Source organism: Myotis lucifugus, unplaced genomic scaffold (genome assembly GCF_000147115.1).
Source record: "Myotis lucifugus unplaced genomic scaffold, Myoluc2.0 scaffold_195, whole genome shotgun sequence".
Classification (NCBI taxonomy): Eukaryota; Metazoa; Chordata; class Mammalia; order Chiroptera; family Vespertilionidae; genus Myotis; species Myotis lucifugus.
The window spans coordinates 2,159,012-2,176,756 of NW_005871243.1; the positions used below are offsets into that span (position 1 = coordinate 2,159,012).

The window sequence follows — 17,745 nt, forward strand, 5'->3', positions numbered from 1 at the left end:
TCTAAAATATTAATTTATTTCAAAATTTGAGTAACTTTGCCTCTATTAAAACACCTACCATTTTTGTAAATCTTCTCAAATTCATCTTGTTCTTCAAGCTTTTGTCCCACATGCAAAACACCTAGTCTCTGAAATGAGAAGGACCCCATGTTTACATCTACTAGGTTTCAGCACCCAGGATTTAAAAGAAAAAGCAGACGGTCCTGCCCTAGCTGGTTTGGCTCAGTAGGTAAGAGTGTCGGCCTGCAGACTGAGGGGTCCCAGGTTTAATCTGGTCAAGGGCATGTACCTTGGTTGCAGGTTCCCTGGCCCTTGTCGGGGTGCATACAGGAGGCAACCAATTGTGTTTGTCTCTCCCTCTCCCTTCCACTCTCTCTTAAAATCAATGGAAAAATATCTTTCGGGTGAGGATTAACTAATAAAAAGGGCAAGAAAAAGCAGACCATCCTCAAATCGCTTCACGTGGTTCCTGGTTCCGGGTGCAGGCAGGAGGTGCGTTCCTTGTTGAGGTCCCAGTGGACCCAGGCCCTCTGCCCAGCCAGGGGGCAAAGCCTCTCTGAGGGCTCCCCCGCAGCCCCAGCACCAAGGGAACAGGCAGGGCTGTCAGTACTTGGGGGAGGAGTGGAGGGAAAGGAAAAGGAGAAAGTGAAAGCTCCTGTGAGATTCCTGCCATCGCTTCCTCCTTCCATTGCCTTTACCCCTCTGCCTTCCCCACAATTCACCATCCCCAGGCTTCCTCACCCCATACTTACCCCCTAACCAGCGAGAAATGGATGAACTCTACCTGCCCACAAACTGCATACCCGTGCAGCCCTTCACATATCATTTCAGGATTCCTGGGCACCCGTGGCTCCCCTTTGGGTTCACTGGCCACTGGTTAGAAAGCCCTGCATTGGGCTTGGTCGTGGACCCTCAACCCTCTCAGAACCACCGTCTTCTCTGTGTCTACCCCAGACACAGCACAGGTGTGGTAACCTCAGTGACCTCAGCGGGGTAGCAGCTCTGCCCTCACTGGAAATGGAAAGAGGCACCCCTGGCGTCCCCACCCCAGCCGGCACTGATGACGCCAGAGAGGTTCCTGCCCCAAGTGTCTACAATCGGTCAGGTTTATACCACCATATTCAGCATTAGAACAGTTCACTGTAGCTTACGGAACCTGGTTAAGTAGAGTTTTGTTCATCAGCCTTGGAAAACACCATTCTTAATGTTGCCGCTATTGAAAAACACACTCTGAAGTGAACCCAACAGACTGACAAGCACCCAATTCAACAGGAAACTGGAGAACCTCCAATAGGGAGTCCACGCCCTGGGCACACGCTACTTTAGGGTTCGGGACAATTCATCCCGGGGGAGGTACTCTACTGCCACAGTTCCTCCCTGGGTGCCACAAAACCTCTGTGAACAAAGTTGAATGCTTCCTAATTATTTCAGCAGGAAACCATTTGGGATGCATTTTTGTTTGCCCCTCGTAACAAATGCCAATGTGATCTAGAAAGTTGGATGCTACATATTTTTTAAAAATATATTTTATTGATTTTTTACAGAGAGGAAGGAAGAGGGATAGAGAAACATCGATCAGCTGCCTCCTGCACACTCCCTACTGGGGATGTGCCCACAACCAAGGTACATGCCCTTGACCGGAATCAAACCTGGGACCCTTGAGTCCGCAGGCCGACGCTCTATCTATCCACTGAGCCAAACCGGTTAGGGCAGATACTACATATTTTTAAATCCAAACATAAATAGAAGAAAATATTCACATCTATTTTCTGAAACAGCATGATCTCAATGATGAAGCAAAGCTGTGTCAGAGCTTTTTACCTGGGAGTCAATATCCTTGGCCAGTAGTAAGAGATGCAAATGAAAACAACCTGGAGGTACTACTGTGTACTACTAACATAGAAAACAAGTTTTAAGTGAAAATATCTAATGCTGGCAAGAGTTCCATGAAATGGATCACTTACTGATGTCCGTGTAAGTGATCCAAAATGGCATGACCCTTGTGAAAAAATATGTGAGTGTGTGTGTGTGTGTGTATATATATATATATAATTCCCTTTAACCCAGTAATTGAACTTCCAGGAATTAACCCGAAGGAAATAAAGTAACAATGATACATGTGTATATCCTCTCTACAGTGTTATTTATAAGCCAACAATGTAGCAACCTAAATGACTTAGTAAAACTGAATGCAACCCATAAAAATTATGACATATATGATGCTAGAGGAAAGTGCAAAACTGAAACTTGCACATGGACATACTGACCACGGAAAATGCACAGCCACAGATGGCAAGACACAAAAACAACATAAGCTGGGTTAAGGTGAGGGCAACATGAATGTTTTTTGTTATTGATTTTTAAAGATAAAGTTTCTTTAATTTTTTGCTATACTGTTTAATAAAAGAAGAAAAGGCCCTAGCCCCGTGGTCGGCAAACTGCGGCTCACGAGCCACATGCAGCTCTTTGGCTCCTTGAGTGTGGCTCTTCCTAAGCCTTAGGAGTACCTAATTAAGTTAATAACAATGTACCTACCTATATAGTTTAAGTTTAAAAAATTTGGCTCTCAGAAGAAATTTCAATCGTTGTACTGTTGATATTTGGCTCTGTTGACTAATGAGTTTGCCGACCACTGCCGTAGCTGGTTTGGCTCAGTGGATAGAGCCTTGGCCTGTGGACTGAAGGGTCCCAGGTTCAACTCCGGTAAAAGGCACATGCCCAAGTTTCAGGCTTCATCATAAGTAGGGGGCGTGCAGGAGGCAGCCGATCAATGATTCTCTCATCATTGACGTTTCTCCTTCTCCCTTCCTCTCTGAAGTCAATAGACGGGAAAGGGAAAGGGAGAAAAGGAAGGAAGTAAGGGAGGGCGGGAGGGAGGGACTGCACCTGCAGCTGGGCCTGAAGCGAGCGCCGAGCTAACAGACTCTGGATCACGTTGGTTCTGTCCAGACAGTCCATGCAGTTGCTTCGGAACACGCCCTCCTGATTCGTCACCACCTTGCCAGTAGAGTCCACTAGAAAATAACTAAAACATATTTGTATAAACACTCTCATAAAAGTCAATTAAATCTACCAAGGACATACCTCTTATAACACAAGACTCCGATCAGTAACATTATTAAAACCAGTAAATTGAAATGTCAGACAGGAAATGCATGATCCAGGGATACTTGGTTCCCACAGACCAAAAAGACGTTTGAAGTGCTGAGGCAAGTGAACTCCCCATCCAAACAACAACTGTAACATCACAGGTCGTTTCACCTAGACAGTGGTCGGCAAACTGCGGCTCGTGAGCCACATGCGGCTCTTTGGCCCCTTGAGTGTGGCTCTTCCACAAAATACAGACTTCTGCGCATGGGCCACGAAGTTTCGATCGCACTGTACATGCGCGCCCGCACGTGGTATTTTGTGGAAGAGCCACACTCAAGGGGCCACAGAGCCGCATGTGGCTCGCAAGCCGCAGTTTGCCAACCACTGACCTAAGAGATGTGAAGAAGCTCAGCTGCAGATTGTAAAGGTTGCCATGGCATCAACCATGCTTCCCTAAGGCCAGAGGAGGCTTCACCTGACATAATCATCCCACCTCTGTCCCATGTGTCAGGATGTCTTGAAACACGGTCCCTGTACTATCCATGTCAGAATTCCCTGTTTGTTCAAAGTGAAGGTGGCTGGCCTTGAGGTAAATTAAGAATTTCTGAAGCAAGGGTTGGATGTTATGCATTAAAACATTTTTAAATCCTTTCTTAAAACAAATAATAAAAATTTTATAAGGTGTAATGGGGTATTTGAAGAATCAGTCTCCCTTTCTCCCCTTAACCACCAGATGTCTGCACTGGAGCCAACCTGGTCTCCAGTTCCTGAGTCTCCTGCAGTGTTAACAATCTCCTCAGAGAATGCTCTGCACTCGAAAATTCGACAAACACACATGGAGGCGAAGAGCATGAACTCTGACAGCAAGCAACTGATTTGCTAGCCTTACTCCTTAGGCAACTTAACTAGCTGTGTGACTTTACATGATTAACCTAATCTCTCCAAGCCTACATTTTTTCATCTACAAAATGGAGGTGACAGCACCACGCTGGGCTGCTTGAAGGTGTGAATGATAATGCATAATGCACACAGAAGTCAAAGTGCTTGGCAGAATGCATGAACAGCATGTGATGAATACTAGATAATACTAATTAAGGCAGACAAATTGACAGGATGGTTTCCATTCCTTCTTCTAGCTTTAAAATAAGTAAAGACTGACGTATGCGCAAAGTACAGTAAACCTGTGAACAACACAGTAAATAACATGGTAAACACACACACAAAAATGCTATGAGGACATTCAGACCCTTTGACCCATTAATTTCTACTCTCAAGAATTTATTTTAGGAAATAATTTAACAGAAGTAACATATGTACCCAGAGTGATTCACTGCAACACAACCTTTCATGGCAGGAAGAGAAAAGGAAACAAATACTCAACCAAGGAAAGCATTGAACTGAAACTGTATCATGACGCAAGGGAACACAGAATGCCGTTAAACACAAGCCTCACAAGGGCTGGAAACGCTAATGACACAAATCTGTGACAATGTTTAGTGAAAACAACTGAATATTAAACAGTGTAAGTTAACGTCAATTATGTAAAAATTATAAATGTGTGAAAGATAATTCATAAAAACACAAAAATACCGTTATGGGTCATTTTTAAGAATTTAAAAATATTTCTAAATTATAAAGTCTCATCTTTTCAATATAAAAAAAATCTAGTCCAGCCGGCATGGCTCAATGGTTGAACATCAACCTATGAACCAGGAGGTCACGGTTCGATTCCTGGTCACGGCACATGCCCAGGTTGCAGGCTCGATCCTCAGTGTGGGGAGTGCAGATCAATGATTCTCTCTGATCATTGGTATTTCTATCTCTCCCCCTCCCTTCTTCTCTTAAATCAATAAAAAATACGTTAAAAAAACAAAAACAAAAGAAAACTCTAAAAATAATAGTATGGACAAGTGCTGTCAACCCAGGGAAATGTATTTGTAAGTCTGCTAGACAATGAATAAATGTGGTTAATATATACACAGACCTCTTTCCATAACCACCACAGGGAAATAAATAGCTTACCTTAATTCATCCTGCATTTCTGCTACCCGATCCAATAAAATACTTAGTCGATCCCATCTCATATTTTTACATTCCTTATGGAAGTCAAAGGCAATATATCTACCAAAACAAAATATATTCAAAAGTGACCAAAGGTTACTCACTTTCCCTCTAACAACAATACCATCCTAGCTGACTGTCCTCTCTATATCACAGCACACAGCTATCCTGGGACAGCAGGCCCCCTTCCCTCCAAGTTTACACTGTGCACACACCCACTTCCTCTCGCTTGTAACCTACAGAGGGAAAATGCACCCACTCCTGCCTTCACATGCTCTTCTAGAGGCCCTCAGACTGAGAACAGAGCAGCCTAGCTCAGTGCAGGAGTGAGCTCAGGTGCAGCAACCAGGCGTGCAGTATAAAGGAGCCCTCTCCAACTGAGTGTCTGGCACATGTTTATACTTTACACCCCTGTGCAAAGGACAGGGTCCCACTGTATTGTTTTTCAAAGTGATTAAAATGTTCAAAATGGTTAGATGTGTTGTGTACTAGGGAAGAACAGAGGCAGAATGGCCCGCATTCTGGTTAGTTACTGACCATACTAACAAGAAATTTCCTTTTGCCAATATCTATGCATCACACACATGGTAGAATTTTCCTGTTTGTCAATCTATGATGGGCTGTGTTCAGTTATCAGATATTTAAGAGACACACATCTTTTCAATGTTAAAACACATTTATCAGTGAAGGCAGCCTACTATGAGCTGAAAAATGCCCCTTGAGAGGGGAAAATCATGAACCAATTCCTGAAGGTTAAGGAAGAGTGGACAGAGGACCTGAGCACCACAGACACATGAAGACCCTCACGTGTCCCATTTCTGCCTAACTTCCCTCTCAGGCTCAAGCCGAGTCACAAGGTAGGACTAGAAGGACACTGCACTCATCTACAGAGTTCAATTCAGAGGAGGTGTCTGCTCTCGGGTGACACCTTTGGCTCCTAGAAACTGACGGGGCATCACCAGACTGTGGGCTTGTTCTAAGAAGGTCAAAAAGGGTCTCCTATCACTTCCATTATTGCAGGTGAGAAGTTAGAAACAAAACTAGAAATAAGTATGAAAATAGAGGTTAACCAACTGAGAGGTTTGGCACTGGGAAGACAGGAGTAAGGGAAGCATTTTCAGTGACAGCTCCAATAAAAGTGACACTGTGACAGTTATTTTTGGAGTGCTCTGACCAGAAGGAATAGCTCTAGACTTGTTCAAAGAATTTAAGTAGTTCACTGGCACATTTATATCTTCTAAGGAGTTACATAGTTTTATTTTGATAATATAAAATATTACATAAAATAGAAAATGTGGTAATTTTAAGTATATTAGTCTACTGCTGAACCCCAAATAACCCAGTACTATTTCTTTGGAAAGTTTTCTCCGTGTCTGTGACTCCTTCCTACCAGAGCACAGCCCCTCCTCCGCCCCAGTTCCTGCCACAGAAAGCTCCAAATGGGCTGACTCATTACCTTGCACCTCTCCACAGGCAACTGCTGATCTTAGAATTGCCCTCTGTTGACAAGGCTACACAGGGTTTGCAACTGCTGCCTGGTGACTTACAGGAGAGGCCAAGCTGCTGCTCTAGACAAGGCCATCATGCCAGAGTAAAGTGCTCCAGCTCATGAGGGGGCTGCGACCGCAGAGACCACAGAGACCACACGAAGCTATCACAAGGAAATGTAATTCGTGGCCCAATGACCATAGTGATGCAAAGCCTCTAGAAGGGGATTTTAATCAGGGACTAAATTTTTACAAAGTTCAAATTAAACTCAACTGCTACGAAGTTATTCTGCAATAGAAATTATGCCAGAAAATTTCAAGCCAACAAAATCATGCTTTGATCTAGTATTAAAAAACCAACAAGTTAAAACATATGTCTATGAAATATATAATACTAGAGGCCCAGTGCACAGATTTGTGCACCGGTAGGGTCCCTCAACCTGGCCTGAGGGGATCAGGCCAGAACTGGCTTTCGACATCCCCTGAGGGGTCCCGGATTGCGAGAAGGTGCAGGCCAGGCCAAGGGACCCCACCAGTGCATGACTGGGGCCGGGGAGGGACTGTGGGAGGGCTCCAGGACGTGTCCGGCCCGTCTTGCCCAGTCCCAATCAGCCGGACCCCAGCAGCAAGCTAACCTACTGGTCGGAGCATCTGCCCCCTGGTGGTCAGTGCACGTCACAGTGACTGGTTGAACGGTCAGACACTTAGCATATTAGGCTTTTATTATATAGCACAGGATGTGGGATCTATATACTTGTGTATGTGTGCAAATATACATATAATCCGAAAAGACCTGTAACAAATTTATATTGAGGTACCTGATCATTCCATTTCCCAAGGAGGACACCATTGTTGCAAATGCCTGTTCAAGTGGCTTCTCGGAGCCCTTCTGGTTAACCTGTAAAAAATTTAAAAACATTATAGCTTTAAGTTTATTTGAAAGGAGAGAGTGATGGCCTGGCCAGCTAGCTTAGTTGGCTAGAGCACTGTCCCAAAGTTGCAGGTTTGATCCCGGTCAGGACACATACAAGAACCAACCAATGAATGCATACATAAGTGGAACAACAAATCAATGTTTTTCTCTCTCTCCTTTCTTCCCTCTCTCTCAAATCAATAAATACAAATATAAATTTTAAAAAAATAAAAGAAGAGAGTGACATCAGCAAAATGCAGGACCAGGAAGCTCCAAGCTCTTGTTCCCTTACAAAAACACTGAGAAAACCAGAAGCTGTCAACCAACTTCTTAGGAGCTCTGGAAAACAAAGGTTTATAGCAACCAAGAAAACGTCCAATCAAGAAAAAGCTACTCCTAGGTATATAGCTAAAGGAATGGAGAGCAGGGATTCTTATACCTCTACTCAAAACAATCCAATGTCCATCAATGAATAAATGGATAAACAAACTGTGGTACACACATATAATGGAATATTATTCAGTATTAAAAAGGAATGAAATTTTGATACATGCTGTGACATGAGTGGACCTTAACAAATTTATGCGAGGTGAAATAAGCAAGACACAAAGGAGCAAGTATTTGAACAGGTAAATTTATAGATATGGAAAGTAGATCATAGTTACTTGGGGCTGAGGGGAGACAGATAATAGGAAGCTAAGTTTAATGGATACTGAGTTTCTGTTTGGTATGAAGAAAAGTTGGAAATGGTCAGTAGTGATGGCTGCACAACATTCTTAATGCCACTAAACTGCACAATTAAAAATGATGATGATGAATTTTATGTTGTTAAAAAAAAAGTTTGTTCTGCTCCCCTAGAAACAAGAAAGAAACATACCAGATTAAGAATGACTTGTTTTCCATAAATAATTAGTTGTGAATCAAAATGCCTTTGGAAACCATCCATCTAGAGAAGAAAAGAAGAGTTATTCACTTTACCAGAGGACACTGTAAGAATACTTATAAGATGATGTAAAGTATGTCCTTAAATATTCTCTATAGAAAAATGTCTTTTAGATATTCTAAATACCAACTAGTAAATAGCAATTATAAGCCATTCTACTCCAAGATGCAATATTGCTACTTTAACTCAGAGCACAGTATCAAATAGCACACACTAAATACTCTAGTTGCAGATCTTACTGAAATCTCTAAAATCTAAATGTGTGACAGCATTCAACTACAGCTTGTTCTTCCACATTTCTAACATGCCATCTTACAACCATTTGGTTTAGGTTCACTATGTGCCAGGACCAAGGAGAAAGGCCTCAAGGATGATGAATTCTGCCTTACGAGGAATAAATACATGCTCTATATGTAAATTACAATGCCAATAGGCTATTTTTAGCCAGGAAGGAAACCATGGAAGATACACACGTGATTTGCTACTTTGTTGATCTGCGGTCGTGGTTTGTACTTGAGGTTTGGTCTTTGAGACCAGAAAACTGGTATTGATCCTCGAGTCTAAAAAAAAAAAGAGAAATGTGAAAAAAACAAACAAACAATAACAAACATACATGTAAACTTGTTTTTCTCACCTTACATGTTGTCAGGGGTATATACATATCAATGACCACAAAGGAAAAATATATATACAACCTACCAATTATGAAAGAAGTCCATGTGTGCCTGCTCCTAATCTAAAGTTCATGTATTGTGGGAAGACATTTGAAAGGCCCTTTTCTGCTTCTGATTTTATATGCATGTTGCTAGTGCAGTACAGTTTAGTGTTTCCCTAAATGCTAAAATAAATCAATTTATCTGAGTAGAAATTAATGTTATGTCTGTTACATAATTTGGCATTATAATAAAACTGGAAAATGGCTGTATTCATTCTCAAATGAGTATGTCTATGAACGTATATGTTTAGCTACTAATGCTCTGGAGCAGCAAGTGCTCCACAACTCCTTAGGGAGGCAACGAGAAAAGGAGATTATCTCACAATGAAGTCAGCGCAGGTAGAGTCCGCTGTCCCATCATCCCTGCCCTGAATAAGTCTGAAGAATTAGGCTGAAAGGTGGCTCCTTTCCATAACCCCGGCACCTCCTATTCCTACCCCTCTCCTTTAGGGACCTAATTCAAGGGAGGAAATGCCAGAAAGCTGAGTGTCAGGTTAATGGAATACCCTTGTTTTGGGTGAACTTGTTCCACATTGCAAAGATATTACTTTTAAAAGGAGGTGAGCAGAGAGAAATTTCAATAACATGACAAAATTATGACCCAAGCAGAAAGGCCAGCTCACCTGGCTGGCTGCCCACAGACATGTTAACTTGCCTGGACAAATGAAGCTTTGCTTCCATTGTAGTGAACAATTTGTTCTGTTTCTACAAAGTTAGCTGCGTGGCCTTCAGAATCAATCCCTAAATTGAAAAAATTAAATTAACTATGTTTATCACATAAGAAACACACCAGAAACTCACTAGTTCAGTTTAACTTGGAGAGAATTAAGTCAGTTCAAATTAGTGGAAAAGTACTTATAAAAACAAATGCATTAACACGTGACCAGAAAGCTAATAGATGCTCATTTTAAACAGGCTTAAAGGGGAGTGTTAAGGACCTGTTAACAAATAAAGTTGGTTATTTAATATTAATATATCAGCTGTTTATACATATACAATCCTATGATTCCTCAAAAACAGTGTTTCTCAAACTTGAGATATATTGTAAAGGAAAAAAATTACAAATTCTCAAGGACTCCTGAAAGTTTGTCCATAAATCCCAGGGTGTTTTGTTGTTTGTGTTTTTTTGGTTAATCCTCACCCGATATTTTTTCCATTGATTATGAGAGGGTGGAAGGTTCTGTGATCTTAACCACCTCACTCATTTAGTGTCTCTCTTCCTCTGCTGTATTATCTACAATAAGGGAGAGTAACCAAATAACTCCCTGGCCCCAAACTTCTACGATTTATCTAAAGGTCCACAGGATTTTACTCTGATAGTCTGGCAAAAAAAAAAAAAGAGAGAGAGAAACTCCTTTTCATAATGACAGTAACTTTTAATACAGATTTTAAAGGCTTGGTTTAAGGAAACTAGCATTTGCTAGTACAAAGCCTAGAGAACAAATGTAGATCTTTAAAGTTGAAGGCATAAAGTCACATGTCTAGCTTTATGCATGCAAAGAAACCAAGAATAATAAGAGAAAATACTTTCTGCTATGATTTCAGGTTACTGAAACTACAGAGTTCAGCTTGCTGTCACACATCCAGCAAATAACATGATCGGTGCCTCTTAGAGCAGGAAGAAGCGGTGTATAGGGTCTCTTAACGTTTGCAACATAATACAGTGGCTGGAGTAAGGCACAGAAGACCTAATTAATTCTTATAATGAAGCAGCAGATAAGTATCTATTGAGGCTTTCAAATGATAATGAAAACAAATAAAATACAAAAGATTACAGTCATGTCACATTCAGTAGTGACAGATATAACCCAGAACTGCAGCACACTGGACAACATTAATCCTACCTCTCACGTAATAGCGCACGCCAGCTCTGAAGCAACTCCTCCTCGAGATGAGAATCCAATCAAAGTACTTTCCATTAATAGAACACGAGTGCATAGTAATAACTTAACTACATTAAGTAAATATAACATACAGAGAAATCACGTGTATGAAAGAGAGGAGTTTGGTATGACTAAATCTACCTGGATGTCTACAGAAATCTCAAGCTTCACATGTCCGAATGGAACTCTGAATACTCTTCAGCCTCCCTCCCACCTCTAGGCTCTTCCCCACCTCAGTGGATGGCTTCCTTCCATGTACTCTGGTCAAAAGAGTAAATTTTGAGAAACCACCTCTCTTCCATATCCCATGTACAAGTTGTCAGAAAATCCCGCTAGCTCTACCTACAAAATATATCTAGAACCTGCCCATTTTCAACACCATAACTGCTATCCTCTAAGTCTTAGGCAACGTTGCCCCTCACCTGGATTACTGAGGCTGCCTCCTAATCATTCCTTGCATCCTCCCTTGCTCTCCTTTGTCTTATCATGCCCACCCTCTATTTAGATCCCAACAGTTTCTCATCACGGCTGAACTAAAAGGCACGGCCTATTTGGCCCTGCGTAATCTCGGCACAGCTACTTCTCTAATCACACCGCCACTCTCTCTGCTCCAGGCATGCGCCTGCCTTGGGGCCTTGGATCTTGTTGATCTCTCTGTATGTATGCAAAACATGTGACTATACCTCTAATCAAGAAACTACATTAATTTAAAGCTTCACATTAAGCCTGTGACAATATTATTTCCTCATGAATAAACTATTCTAAAATTGCCTAGACAGGAAGATCACCTCCATCTCTGCAGGGCACCGTCCTGATTCTAGGCACTCATCAGCATACAGTGCTTGTCCTTCAACAGCCAGCTCATGTTCCTTCCCTATTTTTATTATAATCTCCATGATAAAGATTAGTTTTTAAAGTAAACTTACAATTAGATAATTATAGAATTATAAATTGCTTTTGATTTGATTCTGCAATATTTGAGACTCTCCTCATGCAATATTTGAGGCTGTCACTAAATCTGCCTTGTAACAGTATTCAAACAAAGACTGCTAGAAAACTAGAGTATCATGTAAGGATACAGCCGTGTAATACTGGAAGAGCAAACCGATGGACCTGAAATGAAGACATACATTACATTTAGGACTAAATATAGTTTAAAAGTAAACAAACAGCACTATATAAAATGTATTCACACATGAGGAGGTAACATACGAGTATAACAAGGTAGTAATCTTATGGGTAACTTAATAAAGAAACTTCTCTCATGTAACATTGTCTTTTCAATTAGAAAATTCAAGAATGTGCTATGATTGTTTGGGCTTGACTACTCAGATTTTAGAACACTAATGAAACCACTGCAGTTGCAGAACATTTTCCTCCCTCCTTTTCAGTCTTTGTCTCCAACAACTCCACTCCTCTAGGGAAAAGATGTGCCCACACTGGCTGTCTGCAGCTCAAACTACTTTGTCCCCAAGAAGAAAAGCACATGACAAAAAATAAAGCCAGTAGGCAAATCTGTTTAACCGGATTCACCATATTATGCCTACTAGTTGGTCCTCATTGTTTGTATAAACGAAGGACAGAGGAAGGTGACGCCTATGGAATCACATCCCCACAGGAAGACAAATGCAGAGCTCTCCACTTGCCTGGGTCTTGGCTCTGGCTCCTCATTTCTCCATTATTCGTCCACTAAAACCCATTATCTCCCTCTTACTTATAAAAACAGTGTATTTTTACTTAAGGCTCCTACAGGAGATACAACCGGAGATGGCAGACCTGACCCAAGTTTAATAGTCATAAACAGAGTTAAATCAGAATTATTTGCCCAAATCTTTGGTGATTAGGGAGCCATTTATACTATGTAGGCAATTGAAACTTGGACTGTAACAAATAAGCAGGTTTTATTTAGTGTACATTACCTCTGGCTGCGCAGAAAGTTCTCTCAGAAGGTGACAATTCCATACAAACCGCTGATCTGCCTAAGAGAGAAGTTTTACAATTAATAAAACATCTCTTGGCAAGGTGAGTTTCTACAGAAAGAAAAATATGACAACCAATGTTTCCACCTGGTGGCTTTGACAGGCTCCAAACAAAACCCTTCCCCTCAAATCGGGCCCTCCTCTTCTGGGTTTCCTGCCTCACTGCCTCAAGCCAGTGCTGCTGGCCCAGAAACCTGGGAGTCCTCTCAGGATCTTTCTTGCTCATATATTTCGTCAATTTAGTCCAAAGTCTTCTTCCAAATCTGCCCTCTCTTCTACATCCCTACTCCCACCACCTCAGCAGCACTTGACTCCAGCCTAACTAATGAAGTCAAGTCTTGGCCTTGCCCCTCCCACTGGTCCCTCCACACGCTGCCAGCAATTCTCTAACAGGACAGGTAGGTCAGGTCTCCTGTCTGCTGGGAAGTCTTCACTGGCTCTCTGTCATCTAAAGAGCCAAAGCTTCGCATGGCCTCACCAGGCCTGGGATCTGGCAGCCCCTACTTAACTCTCTGATCTCATCTCTGGCCATTCTGATGTTCAAACTGTAAATACATAAGAAGCTCCTTCAACAACTCAGATTAATCAATTCTCTCCATTCTCTTTATAAAACGCACCAACTGACACGCCACTCCCACCTCGCCCACGACCACCAGCTGAGAGTTGCAGGGAGTGGCTCTTGTGCTTAGTTATAACCAGGTGGATGGTACACTTCCCAAGATTCAGGTGTGTGTTCCACTTTGGTCTGGGCCAGTTGTACTTGTTATTCATCATTACACAGTTTAACGAAATATTTTATAAATCAATGAAATGTGATTTAAAAACAAGCTGCTGTTTCTATAAAGCTGAATGGTTTGGAATTTAACTTGATAAAAGGCAAATTGCTGAAACAAAGCTGCTGCTGAATTAGAAGTGGGAGTGGCACAGCGAAAATCTATAGGATTCTGCAAACAGATTGCTCTGTGTCAAAATCTTTAGAGATTCAAACTGGGAAGTGTTATGGATGTAATTTATCCAGAGAAGACAATTAGGAACCAAGGAACCAAAAACAAAGAAAAGCCTATGGTACTACATAAAAAAAAACTGACCAGTCAATGTAAAATTTCACGTGAAGCTAAAACATTTAAAGCATAGGTGGTGTCTTTATCACTTTTGTGATTCCCTATGTTAACCTGAATGACTCTCTTGATTAGCTGACAAAATATTCCTTCCGCATCCCCAGATGTGACAGCTTCTTTTTCAGTTTAGCCTAATACTGTTACCATCTCTGCCCGGAACCCCCCTCTCCCATTGTCACCTGACCACTAAGGTCTATTCATCATTCAATCTCAGCTCAAAAGTTATCTTTGTAAAGCCGTCCCTGACTCCCGCAGACAGAATGAGACCCGCCTTCCTCAGGACCCCGCTACACTTGGCACAAATCGCCACGGCAGCAAGTGCCCCTTGTTTTGTGATTGCCTGGACTTCGCTTCCCCAGGAGACTGCAGGCTCCCACAATGCAGGGCCTTGTCAGTTCATTCTGTGTCCCTAAGTGGCTAATACAGTGCCTGGTCCACAACAGGCATCTGAGAGACATTTGACAAATGCAGATTCAGAATGTAGCAACTGCTTTAAAAAGCAAGTTTCTTTGTAGTTAAAAGCCAAATTTCTTGATTGCTTAGCTTACACCTGAATTTATAGACAAACCTACATAAATTGTTCTAGATTAGAGTATGAAATCTTAATAATGCAAATCAACAAAACATTGATTTAGGTTGAACTAAATGAAATTACCATTTTTATTGGTCAAAACTGGTCAATTACTGGCAATTTCTTATGGTTCAATCTAATACATAACTGACAGCAACCTTTTATTTTCTTTCTGCCACCTAAACACAACTAAGGTTTGTTAATAAAAAATCAAGACAGCAATCATCCAGGTTCCTACAGCAGCACTTTTAAGATGAGATAATCTGAGGCCTAGTTATGTTCATCTTTAAAAAATAACAAAAAAAAAAACCCCATCTTAAACAAAAAAAGCAAGTTCTTAAGTCAGTAAGTTGTTACTTTTTCAGCTGCAAAAACTATAAGTAACTCCACTGCAGAAAGAACACTCACTGCCTGTTAGAACATCTATTTTTTAAGCATAACTATCTACACTAATAAAAGAGAAACATGGTAATTAGCGTACAACCGCTACCCTTCCCATTGGATAATCAGCATATCCTTATGCAAATTAACTGTCAGCCAAGATGGCGGCCGGCAGCCATGCACTCAAGCGAACAGGGAGGCTTGCTTGCTCCAGTGACGGCGGACTGCAACGTTCCCCGCCTGACTTGCCGGCCTCTCAGCTGCAACTCTAAGCAACTATGTTGCAAATATAGAAGCTAAACAAAACCCCAAAAACCTGCTTTCAGTCAGCCAGGCTTCAGCCAGCCTGACCGCAACATTGTATCAATGTTTTCAGCAGCGAGGCCTCAGAGCTAAAGCTGGCCCAGAATAAAAAAGAAAAAAAGGAGCGGTTGGGAGCTTCAGTCACCCGCCAGCCGGAAAACGGCCCTCAGCCCCTCACCCAGGCTGGCCAGGCACCCCAGTGGGGACCCCCACCCTGATCCAGGACACCCTTCAGGGCAAACCTGCCGGCCCCCACCCATGCACCAGGCCTCTATCCTATATAGTAAAAGGGTAATATGCCTCCCGGCACCGGGATCAGCGAGGCCTCCCGGCACTGGGATCAGCGTGACAGCGGGCAGCGCCCAAACCCCCTGATCGCCCTGCAGCTCTGTGTGTGACAGGGTGCGGCGCCCCAACCCCCCTCCCCCCCACGGGCCCTGCTCTGTGTGTGACGGGGTAGAGCCATAACCTCCCCATCGGCCCTGCCCTGAGTGTGACAGTGGCGGCGCCCCAACCCCCTGATCGGCCCTGCTCTGTGGGTGATAGAGGGCGGCGCCCCAACCCCCTGATCCGCCCTGCTCTGTGCGTGACAGGGGGGAGCTCCCCAACCCCGATGGGCCCTGCTCTGTGCATGACAGGGGGGAGCTCCCCAACCCCCCTGATGGGCCCTGCTCTGTGCGTGACAGGGTATGGAGCCCCAACCCCGCTGATGGGCCCTGCTCTGTGGGTGACAGGGGGCAGCGCCCCAACCCCCTGATTGGCCCTGCTCTGTGCGTGACAGGGGGTGGCACTGCAACCTCCCCATCGACCCTGCCTTGAGTGTGACAGGGGGCGGTGCCCCAACCCCCCAATCAGCCCTACCCTGAGTGTGACTGAGGGTGGCATCGCAACCTCCCGATCCGCCCTGCTCTGTGCATGACAGGGGGCGGCGCCCCAACTCCCCAATCGGCCCTGCTCTGAGTCCGACCAGGGGCTGCACCTAGGGATTGGGCCTGCCCTCTGCCACCGGGGAGCAGGCCTAAGCCAGCAGGTCGTTATCTCCCGAGGGGTCCCAGACTGCGAGAGGGCACAGGCCGGGCTGAGAGACACCTACCCCCCCCCCCCCAGTGCACAAATTTTTGTGCACTGGGCCTCTAGTGTTACTAATATATGTTAAGGCTGTAGAACACCTAGAGCTAGGGGATTACCAATGTCTGTATTTATACTGCATTTCTGACTACCTAAGTCATGGCTCTCAGTCCTGTCTGTGTAACATACAGACTGGGGTCCTAAATTGGGAATTGACATATATCTGAAACATGGTAAATTTTCAAAGCCCCATACATAATCCTGATACAGCCAGGATTTAGAAAAAGCAATATATATTTTTATGGAAGAAACAGATATGCCCCTTAAAAAAAAGAACCCCAAATAAGTAAAAATACCTGTCAATTAAGCTTACCCTTTCCAAGAGACTCATTTCTTGAAACTCTGGACTAGTGTTGGATAGTCGCTGCAAAGTATGGGTCAAATCATATGTGGTTGAAAAGTAAAACCCATCCACACTCAATACATGGTTTATCATTGCTAGGAAGGTTTTATTATCTTGTAACTGTAAACAAAGGAGATAAAAAAAATCAGTCTACCTCAGACTTGAAAGGAATCTGTCAACATGAAGAAAGAATGAAAATAAAAACCTGTTAGTCTGGCCCTATTAAATATCACTGGCACAAGGACTGGGTTGGGGGAGGGAGGGATGCTCACCATTTCCCCAGGACCTAGGACAGTTCCTGACTCCAGATGATACTCAATAACTAGTGTAACGTATGACTACATTGATGAGGCAGAACTCCTTCCCTTTGATGTCCTTCACAATTTTTACTCTATAGGCAGAAGAGTTATTTTAATGAAACATCACCAACTTAGGTTATGACCTACTGTGTCCCAGATACTTTACATAGATTTTCTACCTTCAAAAACAACCCTGCTAGATTAGTATTATCCTCATTTATCAAATGAAAAACATAAATTCACGAAGGGCCCAGTAACCTAGTAAATAACAAGAGAATAATAACATCCCGTTCTTAAGAAACTTTACTGGTTGGGGTAGAATTCTTTTTCTTTTTATATTAAAAAGAAAAACCCTGTAAAAGTAATATCTATATTTTCTGTTAATAATTTTAGCTGGCTTTCCCAATAAATACCAAGATTGACATTTATTTTAATCTTTGTTTTAAAAATAACTGTTTTCCTGGCCAGGACACATACAAGAATCAATGAATGCATAAATAAGTGGAACAGCAAATGGATGTTTCCCTCTCT

At 42.7% G+C, this 17,745-nt stretch overlaps 1 protein-coding gene across 9 annotated transcripts in view; it reads right to left on the reverse strand.

The window, feature by feature from the left end:
* SACM1L (SAC1 like phosphatidylinositide phosphatase) overlaps positions 1 to 17,745 on the reverse strand; it is a 39,211-nt gene that overhangs the window by 6,510 nt on the left and 14,956 nt on the right. For 8 of the 9 annotated variants that reach the window (XM_014462956.2, XM_006097123.3, XM_023760860.1 and 5 more), the window contains 11 exons: positions 16,886 to 17,035; positions 13,012 to 13,071; positions 12,172 to 12,205; positions 11,054 to 11,155; positions 9,865 to 9,950; positions 8,968 to 9,054; positions 8,429 to 8,497; positions 7,457 to 7,536; positions 5,113 to 5,211; positions 2,887 to 3,025; positions 59 to 128 (listed from right to left, as the gene is read on the reverse strand). In XM_014462956.2, the coding sequence (XP_014318442.1) occupies positions 59 to 128; positions 2,887 to 3,025; positions 5,113 to 5,211; positions 7,457 to 7,536; positions 8,429 to 8,497; positions 8,968 to 9,054; positions 9,865 to 9,950; positions 11,054 to 11,155; positions 12,172 to 12,205; positions 13,012 to 13,071; positions 16,886 to 17,035 (976 nt within the window). Of the gene's footprint in view, positions 1 to 58; positions 129 to 2,886; positions 3,026 to 5,112; positions 5,212 to 7,456; positions 7,537 to 8,428; positions 8,498 to 8,967; positions 9,055 to 9,864; positions 9,951 to 11,053; positions 11,156 to 12,171; positions 12,206 to 13,011; positions 13,072 to 16,885; positions 17,036 to 17,187; positions 17,326 to 17,745 lie in introns of those variants that run through there. The other variant, XM_023760865.1, reaches the window with a different exon arrangement.